Source organism: Vitis riparia, chromosome 8 (assembly GCF_004353265.1).
Source record: "Vitis riparia cultivar Riparia Gloire de Montpellier isolate 1030 chromosome 8, EGFV_Vit.rip_1.0, whole genome shotgun sequence".
Classification (NCBI taxonomy): Eukaryota; Viridiplantae; Streptophyta; class Magnoliopsida; order Vitales; family Vitaceae; genus Vitis; species Vitis riparia.
The window spans coordinates 2,615,421-2,628,552 of record NC_048438.1 but is presented as its reverse complement, the minus strand read 5'-3'; the positions used below and the strand labels follow the sequence as shown (position 1 = coordinate 2,628,552).

General features: G+C 31.5%; 1 protein-coding gene across 1 annotated transcript; it reads left to right on the top strand.

Annotated features, from left to right (window-relative positions):
- The first annotated feature begins 3,427 nt into the window (after nucleotides 1–3,427).
- Nucleotides 3,428–4,419, top strand: LOC117921219 (protein SRC1-like). Its single transcript, XM_034839051.1, has 2 exons — nucleotides 3,428–3,883; nucleotides 4,220–4,419. Exon 1 carries the CDS (start codon nucleotides 3,465–3,467, stop codon nucleotides 3,843–3,845), a length of 381 nt encoding a protein of 126 aa, XP_034694942.1. The 5' UTR covers nucleotides 3,428–3,464; the 3' UTR covers nucleotides 3,846–3,883; nucleotides 4,220–4,419.
- The last annotated feature ends 8,713 nt before the right edge of the window (nucleotides 4,420–13,132 follow it).

Below are 13,132 nucleotides of genomic sequence, written 5' to 3'. Positions count from 1 at the left end.
TCTTGTTCTTAACCAAGATAAGGACAAAGGTGTTTAGGTAGAAATCACTTAGTGAGCCATTTTAAATCTTAGAAAAGGTTGGAATTTTTTTACTTTTGAGGTAGACAATATTGTCTATCATTATGCCATCACTATTTTACAAGTGGGCTAGGATCTCTTTAGAGATAGGGTTGTAATGCCTGATGGATATAATATGCGACATCTTATACGTGGTGTGAACAATCTTGGATTAAATTAATGTAGACGAAACATTTATATGTGCTAACAAACATGTGGTGAAAGAGAGTAGTCATCTTAAAGAATTAAAAAATTCATGAAGATGAAGGTTATGGCATGCTCTATGGGCACAAAGGGGTTGGATGAAGTGACAAAGATGCTCATAGGAATTCTTAATGTGGCCATTGAAGAACATATGATGGTAGGAGTCATATACTGTAGGGGGTTAGGTCAACTAACTAGCTTGAAAAAGGTGGATTATAATAGGGCTTCAATGGTAATCGTTGTTACATATCCTAAATAGGTTAGTTTGGAACAACATATGCCTTTTTCAAGTTAAGAGATAGAACAAGGGGAGACTGTTTAAGATCCAAGTTTAGATGTTTTCAAAAGTGATAAGTGAGGGAATAAGATTGGCAAGGACCTTGCTACTATTGGTTTTAAGGGTATGGAAACAAATGATTAGCCCAAAAGACACAAACAAAGAACATAATTAATAAGAAGAAAAACTCATCGGTTGAGGCGTGACAAACATTGTCCTTGAAATAGATCCACCATTCTCGAAGACGAACTCGGTGCACCAGGGTACCAGTGGTCTATTTCTAGGATTCAACAGCTAGAGCTCGCTTTGGGTGCACTCTGTAAGCGAGATGTGTACTACTCGGGTTTTTTAAAAAAAATCTCTAGATAGATGTATGAAAATACGAAAAATTGGTATTCATATACAAAGAGTGATGGGTGACATTCTTTTATAGATCACTAATACAATCTCAATGGGACTCTGCTTGTAATCAGAACATGACTCAAAATGGAAGAGGATTCTACTTATAAAAGGAGTGAGACTCCATTAGTACAATCCCAATAGGACTCTTCCCAAAAATGTAAGATTAATAGAATAAAATAAAATAAAAATCTTTCCAAAAATAAAATAAAAATAAAAATTATTTACACTCTTCCTACAACTACTGCTTGGAATAAGAGCTTAGGATTTATTATGGTAAGAATGATTCTATTCTTTGATAAGAGCCTACATGCCACTACATTTCCTCCACGTTTTTTTGCAACTCCTCACTGTAGTTACCTTAATGTTGGTTGAGGGTTTTTTTGTAGATAGTTGAGCTATAAATATGTCAAGTTGTTAAGGCTTGAAGACAAATGGAGGGGAGCAAGTGGTAATCAACTTAAAGTAGGAATGAAATACAATGGGCACTTAGAAAAAGACTCTTGGAGAGACGGTCAAAAGCTTTTAGGGGCCAAAATCCAAAATGCTCTCAAATTTATGCACAAATGACAACCCTTTTTAACTAGGTCTTTATATCAATGTTTAAGATTGCCCCCTATTCGTCATATAGGTCATCAATGAGAGGCCTTTGACTTGGAGGATAACATGTTTTGCTTGATGGTGGTAGGTCCCCTTCTCTTAATTCAATCAAAGTGGTTCCAAAACTACGTAGTTTATCTCATCTCAATGAACCTCCAATTCTATCTATTAAACCAAGATCCTCGACTTATCTTAAGAACTTGACGATATAAGCATCAAACATACCATCAAGGTGCACCTAGCCTTTGTAGGAACCCTAAAGTTCGGCTCCCAACCTTAATAGTTGTAATAATATAACGGTGCCACTTATTAAGTCAGAAGTCTTTTAAGAAGGCAATGAGACAAAAATGAAGGGTTAGATAATGAGATAGAATTAACAAAAATCGAGAAAATGTAGACACAGACTTTCCCTATAGTAAGGTTCTCGAGCCTCTCCCTATTACCAATTTTATAGTTTTTATTTTTATGATTAGGATGAGTAAGAAAAATCTAAAAGTAGATTTTCTACGATCAACTAATCTAGAAGTTTAGATACATCTTCTATTTTTTTTTTTCAAAAATAGAAACTCTTGTAGAAAATATAAGAACTCTTATACAAAAACATATAAAATAATTTTTTTGTATATAAAAACTTGTAAATTTTGTATAAGATTTTCCGTTTCAAAAACAAAAAATTAGAAATTTATCCAAAAATATACTGTAAGTCTTCATATAATTTTTCTTTATTTAACAAGTATCGATACATCTTACCACACAAATGTCTACTACCCAATTAAAGATTGAATCATAGTCAAACAAACCCTAAAATTTAGGGCTCCCAACATATCTTAAGGAAGGTACAATTTATATTATTATTTAAAATATAATAAATCTATTTAATTAACTTGTTAAGGAATGGATAAAGAAATTTCAAACCCTTTTTTTAGAATTAATTTTTTTTTAATCAAGATTAAATTTTTACATTAAGAAATGAAATAGAGAGGAAACGGGCAAAACACAACCTGTCGGCAAAGTGTTACAAGTGGTCCTCACCAATCACCATCTCTCATAAAAGCAGAGGGCAGAAGGGGGTTGTGAATCTAATACGGTGTTGATAAGATGGAGACTTCAACGTACCTCCTTTATTGCCGGTGTCATAATCACGTGACCACGTGACTCCCTTCAATATTGTGGGCCTACATGGAGATATTTTTTAAAAAATAATATTATTTTTAAAAAATATGAGACTTTATATCTCTTATTATATTTTTTATTACCTTTCAAATTATTTATAGAATTAATTGACGCAATCCAATGTGAATTTCAATTTTGGATACACGCGGCGGTAGGCTGATGTGGTGGAGGGTGTGGCTTCTCATCCCGATCGGAACTTCTGGATGACTTCCAACTTTTCCAAAAGCACTTTTCTAATGAATACCGTGTGTCGGCACCTGAGTGAGCACGCCGTCTTATCCATTCCGCATCTTATTTTAATGTAAACAAGAAGTCATTTTGATATGAACAACTGGTCCCACTTCATCTCCAAAGATTAAAATTAATTATATTCATAATTAGGATGGAACGAAAAAAAAAAAGACAATATCAAAATCTAAAATATAATGACTGTCACGCGGACTTTTATCCAAGTGCCGACACGCGGTATTCGCTGGAAAAAGCACTTTTGAAAACGTGGAATCATAGAGGAGGAAGAGTAAAGGAAAAACTGAATCAGATGACGATGGGAAATGCTGTCTCGATCCGCCGCGTGTCTTGGAAAAATCAGAAGAAAATTCGCATATAATATCATCCACGTGTACGTTCATGATATTGCAATGGAACATGAATAAAAAACAAGGGTTGAGATAAGTTGGAATATGAATGCCCATAAATAAGGAGGTTGGTTGTCCATAGTTGTGTACATCAGATCAAGGTTTTCACAGAGAGAAAAATGGCAGGAATCATCCACAAGATAGAGGAGACCCTTCACATGGGGGGAGGACGCAAGGAGGAGGAGGAGAAGCGCAAGGGAGAGGCGCAAGGGCATGGTGGATACAAGGGAGAGGGGCAAGGGCATGGTGGATACAAAGGAGAGGGTCAGGGGTATGGGCATAGTGAATACAAAGGAGAGGGTCAGGGGTATGGGCATGGTGAACACAAGGGAGAGGGTTATGGGCAAGGTGAACACAAGGGAGGGATAATGGAGAAGATCCAAGGACATGGACATGAACACGGGCCTGTTGGGGAGAAGAAGAAGAAGAAGGAGAAGAAGAAGCACGAGCATGGCCATGAACATGATGGCCATAGCAGCAGCAGCAGCGACAGCGACTAGACCACCCCCTACCTCCTCCCTTCTTCTTCCCACCTATGGTATGCAGTCTGCTAGATTTCCTAATTATCATATTGCTCTCATTTTTCATATGCATTTCTCCATCAGAAACCTGTTGGATCTGTGTTTTTCTTGAGATTGAACAACTGTAGATCATTATTAGCAGAAGAAGGATCTTTTAATATTGCAGAATGATCGATCTGTCATCATCATCGTCAAATGCCATGGGAAAAAGAAGTAGTTTCCAATTTGAAGATTTTCTTTTTTCTGATGATTTTTCTATGTTTTTTTTTTTTTCTTTTTCCTTCTTGTTATATGGTAGATTGGTCATCTTTTTTACTATCAAAGGCATGATATTGTTTGTTTTTATCTTGCAGGTGAAAATACGTACGAGCTGGGGAAAGCAAGGAAAGAGAAAAAGGAGGAAGAAGAAACAGGAGGAGGAAGAAAAAAAAAAAATCTCATGGGTGGTGGGTCATTTGCTTTTGGCACTGGTGTGGTGTTCTTGGTGAATGTGAGGCCTACTGTAAAAATAAAATAATATTATATGATGATAATAACAATGAGATGTTTTATACTTTTTTGTGTCTACCATATGATATAAAATAGTTGAGCTGGTTACACTTTGATATTCTAATTAAATGATATTAAAAATAAATGGAAAAGAAATATATTTTGATATTTTTTGAAAAATAAAAGAAAGAAAGATGTTTTTGCATTTCCTTATTGGGTATGGTGGAATTGATAATTGTCTATCTCATTCAATAATTTTGCCTTTATTCTTTGAGGCCAAATTTGAAAGTCCATAACTTGATAAACAATCCAATTGCCAAATTAACATTTTTCTAGAAATAAAAACATTTGTTTTTAAAACTTAATAATAATATAAAATGTTCCCAAAGGATTCTTTGGATGCTAACAAGGCATTAAATACATATATTTCTTATTAATGCACTTCTCAAATATTTGGGTGCTTGTTCCAAGCTTTCTTTTTGAGTTCTTTATGCAAATATCAAATTTTGGAAATAAGGGTGAGCATTGTAAGGTGGTGTGATACATGGTGCTATTGCTTGGACCCATAACACCCTGCCTCTCTTCTAAACTCAATTCTTGGGGAAAAAAAAAACCCTTTGACCGCAACATGTCCTTTGTTATTTTAGTGGTTGTAATTTAGACTGACATGACATGACTCCTACAAAAATGATCAAATAGCCACGTGTAGGTCTTCTACTATTAATGTCATCAACCATATCCACGTTTGTAAACCCTTTGACCATTTAAGCTCTTTCAAAACATGGCACATGCTTGAGCTACCTATCAAGCACTTGAAGATCCATTTTATTGTCTCTCAATGCCCCTTTCCTGGATGAGATAAGAACCTACTTGCAACTCTAATTGCATGAGTTATATTTGGGTTGTAGATACCATGACATACATCAAACTCCCTATAAGGAGTAAGGAATACTTTCTATCTTCTTTTTCTCTTCATTGAAGTTAGGAAAATCTTGAAGTGACCACCAAGAGGGACCTAACTTGTTTAGCTTCTTTCATACCATTCCTCTAAAAGAATCTTTCAATACTTCTTGAAATTCAAGTCATGTGTTTCAATATATTATTCTTGAGATAATCATAACTTCTTGAAATTTAAGTCAAGTCATGTGTTTCAATATATTATTCTTGAGATAATCATAACTTCTTGTGATTTACATCCCTAAGATTTGTCTAGCACCTCCTAGATCCTTCATGTCAAAAACATTGCAAATCAATTATCATCTTAAACAATAATAAAAGTGTACGCCATCAACATGTAATAATAACTTCACAAAACTATGAGATATATAATGAATTGGATTATGAAGAAGTCGATATTTTCTTATACTAATGTACTTGACTTTCTTTAATGGAGTGTTAAATCAACTTTAGAATTGGATTATGAGGCAGTCAGTATTTTTGTATTTTCTTATGAGTCCTAATGGTCCTTGTTGGAGCTTTTAGTTCATGGTGGTACATGTTATTTGAAGGATTTGGGTTTGTAGTTCATGAGTATGCATAAAAGCATTTTGGTAAAAATGTAAGGTTGCACTAGATCTTATGAAGGGTTTTTTTAAACACCAAGTTTGATCTAATTAATTAATCAGAGCTCATTAGAGCTAATTAATTAATTAAGACCCAAGTTGGCTAGATTAGGTGACAATATCCCAAAGGTTGCACTAGATCTTATGAAGGTTTTTTTAAACTGATAGGTTGATCTAATTAATTAATTAGAGCTCATTAGAGCTAATTAATTAATTAAGACCCAAGTTGGTAGATTAGGTGACAATATCCCAATTTGGGCTCAAGTCACTTAAGCCCATAAGGAACCTTATATAAACCCCCTTAAGGTTTAAGGGTTAAGGGTTAAGGCTTTTTGTCATTTTCACCATCATCTTTTAGATAGAGATTGAAAAAAACCCTAGTTACCCTCAAGAGAGGAAGTGAAGCCCATCATTCTCTTGTGCCAAGATTCATGGAGGGAGGAATCAAGTGAAAAACCCTTAGGTAGACGAGTTCTATGATGCCCATGACATCTTCTTCATATTGGATTCGATTTGAGAACATCCAAATTGTAGGTATGATTCTTTTAATATCTATTTTTGGTTTTTGATATCATATTTTTTTTGTTACGTTAGATCTAGAGAAGGCTAGGATGGAATGCATGCACCCTACGAGATCCAAGGTCAAGGAATGAAGTAATTCAAAGTTCCCAAGATGGAACCCATTTGGAAGCCCACTTGGATGACCACTTGGCAATGCAAACGGCTACTTGGACGTCTATATCTACTTTTTAGCCTCCAATGATTCTTTGCACCTCATTAAATGCTCTAATGGCTAATAAGAGGAAGATCATGTAGACATCTAGTCCTGGGAGACTCATTTCTAATGCTTACTTTCACCTTTTAACTCTATATATAGACTCTATACTTCATTTATAAAAGAAAGAAGAGTTTCAAACTGTTATTTAATCATCTCTTAAGCCTTATGAAATATTTTTGAGTGTATTAAGCTTAAACTTGCATTATGTTCCTATTGTACATTTCAATCCTAGTTCATTTTATTCTAAAAGATTTATAAACTAAGAATTTGTATTGAGAATTTCAATTCTTGTAAACCTTGTGAGGTGGGTTCAAGTGTGAGATATCACTAGAAGGAAAAATTTAAGTATGAGGTATTACTTAGACAAATGTGGAGGTATTACTTAGGGATTCAAAAGCGACACTATTGGAATAGAGCCCTAGAAAGCATGACATGATGTAACAATTTTTAAATTTATTAATAAATTTATTTATTTATGTTTCTTGTTCATTTTACTATACCATGTACATTAATTGATTATTTAAGTATGCATATTTTTATCACTTGTATTGTACATGACTTGGGTACATTAGGAGTTGCATAGAGGATACAAATCATGGGTTCTTTGAAAAATGATAAAGTGTTCACAATTAATTCATGGATTTAGGCAATCTAGTAAAGATTGTAGTGCACTACCTCTTAATTGGAGAAATGACTTATCTTGACTATTTGGATAAGTTTCTTATTGTGAGTGCAATAGTATGTATGGTTACACATTGAATAAAACCTATGGTGAATCATGATGAAAGGCTATCGATTGTCATAATTCACCAAACCACTGTATTGTATGGACTCTCAACCTAAAAATGATATTGAATCTATGCCAAAATCAATAGGTGGCTTTAATATATGAGTAACACCTCGACGTGGTCACATATCCCTATGGATTGGGTCACCGTTGTTGGAGATTGGTGATAATAAGTATTTTCAATAGAGGCAACACGATATCTCATAGGATTGAGACGGTGTATTTCTTTGGGTGATCCAAAGAACATGTGATCTAAAAGACTGGTCATAACATTTTCTTTAGTGGAAGTTTGACATATACTCCTTGGAGTTAGACTATGTCAATTGATCATACAATAGGTAGATCTATAACTCAAGGATTGAAAAGGTAATCTTAATAGGTGATAGCACTACCTTGTTAGATTACGAACACCAATTCATGGGGAATCTCCATGTAGTGAATAGTAGGTTACGAAACGAAACATTGTCTCATTATTATCTATAGTAGGATGTTGAATCAACCTTAGAATTGGATTATGATGGGAACTAGTACTATCCTAGTGGTCCTCACTCAAGCTCATACACCTTAATGACACGGTTTGTAAGGGTATTTTGGTAATTTGTAAGATTGTACATGTGTTAGTGAACAACATCTCTAAATTGAGCAAATTGATTAATTAAACAATCATGTTAGGATAATTAATCAATAAGGACATTTTAAAGTTAGATTAAGTGATCAAAACCCTTAGGGGGTGTTTGGTACACGGGAATAGGGAGTGGGAATAGACATCTCATTCCTTTTCTCCCTTATTCCTATGTTTGGATAAATGTTAAGAAGGCGGAAATGAAATAAAAAATTATTCCGGCAGAAATCAAATTCAACTTATGAGTCGGATTTGGATTCATTAAAAGTATGTGGTATTTTGATTCATTAAACCTATTTGATAATATAAAATAACCTAAATTACTATTTTACCCTCTTATCTTGTTCTTCAAACCCGATGTTTATCTTCTTTGTAAAGGTAGAGATCTATTCATCATCCACTTCTTATCTTCTTTGCAAAGCTAGAGACCCACTCATCATCCAATTCTTTGCAACAAGTGATTTTTCCAAATTGAATCAATTAAACCTTCCACGATATTTAAAAAAAAAAAATCAATTTTTAATTTATAGGGTTTTGGATGTTCATTTTGATTGTTGGATCTAGGATTCATCATTGTTTGCTGCAACTAGGTTCTGAAAACTCCCTTCTACATCTTCGATCAGGTTTACCTTATTTTCTCTTTCTTCTTCTACTTCTTTATATGTGTTTCTTCTTCTCTATAAATTGATTAATTTTTTTTTATTAATTTATGTTTGGAATCTTTGATGTTTCTTTATCTTGTATTAATGGAAACTGGAGAGAAAAATTGAAATGGTTGGAAAAAGATTTTTCGATTTCACGTGTTTACAATATTGAAAATTTTTAATGGTTAGGAAAAAAATAAAAAGAAAAAAACAAACAAAAACAAAACTTTTGGTTTTTTTTCCCCTTTGTTTATTATTATCGGTGTCTTCCTTTCCTAGTTAAAGATATGGATTCTGCCGTCTCGCAGAATAAATTTGAATTCTTTTATTTCCTCTTTTAAAAATAGGAAAAACATTTGCTAGCTTTGAGAATTTAAATATTATAATAAATAATTTTTTTTTGAAAAATATAATTTTATAACTACTTAAGCATGACAAATTATTCAAAATTTTAATAAAAATAATAATTGAATATTTGTGCATTAGGGTTATACGATTTTTTATAGCTAATTTTTTATTTATTGAGTATATATATATTTTTTAGTCTTATTATTTAATAACAAAAAACCTCTCAAATTTTATTTTTTTAAAATAAAAGTAAAAATAAAAAAAATATTTTAAATTATATGTAAGGATATTATTGTAAATTTATTTCCTTTTCATTTCCATTCCTATTATTATCAAACATTGGAATGGAAACAAATAATCATTCCAATCTTGCATTCCTAAGTTCATCCAAATGCTAGAAATGGAATCATCAAATTCATTCCATTCCACTAAGAAATAGGAAAGGAAACAAAATATTATTTCCATTCCCTATTCTGACGTACCAAACACCCCCTTAATGCATTCAAGTCACTAAAGCCCCATAAGGAACCTTATTAATAACCCCTTAGGGATTAGGGTTTCTAATTCTTTCAATCGTCTTTTCCACTATTTAGAGAGAAATGAGAGTTTTAGCCTCCATCATTCCAAACACTCTTGGGATAGGAAACGGAGAGATCCGGGATTCCTTATAAAGGCATCTCTTGAGGAAAATTATAAAGTGTCCATTTGAGCCAATTAACATAAATGTAATGTCTTAATACTTGGTTTGGAAACCTTGGTATAGTGGAACCTCAAACTTTGGATAAAAGTTAGAGGAGAGGGGATGTAGGTCAGGATTATGTTAAATCACTATAAATCAGAGTTTGTAGTTCTCTTTTTTTCTATTCTATTTATGTGCAATTATTTTTTATTGTTTTTATTATATTATTACTTATTTGTCTCCTACATTCATCATAGTTGATATTTGTTTTAATTTGTAAAAAGAGACTAACACTCAATTCACCCTCTTCTTAGGTGTTCACCTTATATTAATATAACTAGAATCTTAATAGTTTCTTCATCTTGATAATCAACGGAAACATATATCGATCTTAGGTATCCATCTCTTCAAGAAAACAAATAGTACCAAGAGAATATTATTATTATTATTATTATTATTATTTTTTGCAATAACAACTTTGAAACATTCTATCTCAATAACAACTTTGTAATACTAATTATCATTATTCCTTTTGTTGTTAACCACCCTATCAAAATTTCACAAGACACCAAGCATGCTAGACCCTCTAAATTAATGGTGACTTTGGCATACCAGGATGGGACTCCCTTTTCCTCTCTCTTCCCCAAGAAAAACCTCCAATTTTTATTTTTATTTTTTTCAATTCCCTACAATATTTTCCATGAATTTTCATGTCATTTCAAGTTTTTATTCATAGTTCATCAACAGTACTCAGTAACTAGTTGTGATTAAACTTGCAGATTTACTAGTTGATGCAAATCAATAGAAAAATTCCAAGAAAAATTAATTCAGATTCAATATTTAACCATAATGATTGAATCAATGGTTCAATCAATCTATGAAGGCCTATAGTCCAATATTCACAGCTGCTTCTAGAGGCAATCAATCTAGTGATGTTATTTAATATTTAGTGATGGAAAAGGCATACTTAGAGAAAGTTAGGAGGAAGACTCCATGCCTAGTGCAATTTAAATATTCAAGAAATTGAATATCTTAGACTTGGTAAACATTCGGCTTCATTGCATGAACCCATAGTGATTAAGACAATTCTTTTCTCAAAATTTTAGTTGAAGATTGGCTTACATTTATTTGAACAATTTTTTTTTTTTTTTTTTGCTATAAAACAAATAAAGAAATGATTTTGCAGTTTATATGGCAATGCACCATATCTATTTAATGGTTCTTGGTGTGCAAGAAGACAAATCTTTTTTTTTTTAATAAATGAACACTATGTTTGATTCACAAAAATACTAGAAAAGAAAAAAAAAATATTAAGGAAAATTATTTTCTCCGATTTTATTATGAAAAATGTGAAAGGAAATCAAATATAATTAAAATTATTAAGAAATTTGTATATTTTAAATAATTTAATATTTATATAGAAGAGTTATATAATTGGAAAAAGTTTTTTTTTTATTTTTTATTTTCTTCTACTTCTTCTCTCCATTTTCTTTCTCTCACATTTTTCTTTAAACTTTTCTATAATGTTTTAAGACAATATTTGAATCAATCCTTTTATATTTATTGAAAATAATGAATTTATGAAAAGGTTTAATATATTAAAGTCTTATTCAAATAAATTTCGCAAATGTTAAAATACAATGTTTGTAGGTCAAACATTAATTTAAAAGTATGTCTCAATATGGTTTATCCATATTTTGGAGAGATAGGAAGATCAATAAGAAAAAAAAATTAATTAAAACTTTTTAAAAATATCATAATTATTCTTATTTAATAAAAAATATTTCTAAAATATAGTTTCTAAACATAAAATTCAAACCTGCTATAATAGTAACTACTCCTATTTCTTGTATTACTAAATCAAGAAGTTAAATGCTATCCAAACAAGACTTAAAAGTGCTTTTATTTTTTTAAATACCCAAAAATATATATATTTTTAAAATATTTGTTTTCAAAAAATGTCTTTAGAACAGTTGCTATCAACCATATTTTATGAGTCCATTTTTCAAAATAAACACACTTCTCATTAATTTTCACATTCTTACATGTATGATTGGCCAAAAAGCTTCTATGATAAAGACAGGGTTGGGGATATGGAACCACCCCATGATCTTATTGTAACAATGATGCTTAGTAACAGACAACATGAGGTAGTTTTTAGCCTATTATATGTCTTTATGCATCAATTGAATACACCATATCACTACAAAAAGAAAAATATTTAAATGGGTTTCTTGTAAAATAAAAAAATTAATTAATGAAATCATAAGAAGGCATAAGAGAAATCACTAGGTAACAAAACCCCTCTTAAGAATTAACAGTCTATGAAATTGTTTATTATTATTATTATTTGTCACTCTATTCCCCATTTGGCTTTTGCAGTAGCCTTTATCAGACACTAACAAAAGCTTCCCAAATACCTTTGTCCCAATCCCATGCCATATGATCTGAACAAATGCTAATATTTTTCATATTTATTTCATTTGAAAGCTTCTTATTTAGCAGTTTACTGCAGTCTTCAAGTTGGGAATATGGTCATATATGTGAGGATCTGAACTCCATGCATTACAATTCTGCAATATAAACTTGGAGTGCAACTACGTATAAGTCATGTTTCATTCTTATTTAATAATATATTTGGATTTTTCTTGAGAATAAGAATACGAGTAAAAATTCATTAATATGAAAATCAAATTTTATTCCAATTAAAATTTTATTTTCTCTTCTACATTGTATTGTGATTCACATCAATTCTCATTTTATTTTCATTTTTTATTTTCACCAATAAGTGCAATTATAAATAAAAAGTAATTATAAATTCTAATGTGCGATTCTTATATATGCCTTTTGGAGACTTGAAAAAGAAAATAAGAAAAATATATCAATAATATTAATCAAATCATACACGCATACGAGTAGAAAAAAAATAGATTTTTAATATGGTTCAACAATCAATGTGATTCCTATGTCCATAGAATGCACGGATACTCAAGAATCCATTGATCAAAAGGAATTAGAAGCACAATCATAAAACTCTCAAAAACTACTCTTAATTACAACCACTCTCCAAAAAAAAAAAAAAAAAACAAAACCTTAAAATATAAAATAGTTAAATATATAAGAAGGACAAACTCGTTATTCATTATATAAAAAATAAAAAAAAAAAAATTCCAAGAGGCGCTACTCCCTTCAATCGTTGTAAACTAACTGAGCAACTCGATCCTGTGAGCTTAACATGGAGCTCAACCTCCGACATTTTGAATGAAACATAATAAAATTGATTCAAGTTTTGCAATCCAACAAGGAGGAATTTTGGCATATCATTTTTTAATACACACTTCAAGTATTTTTATTTTT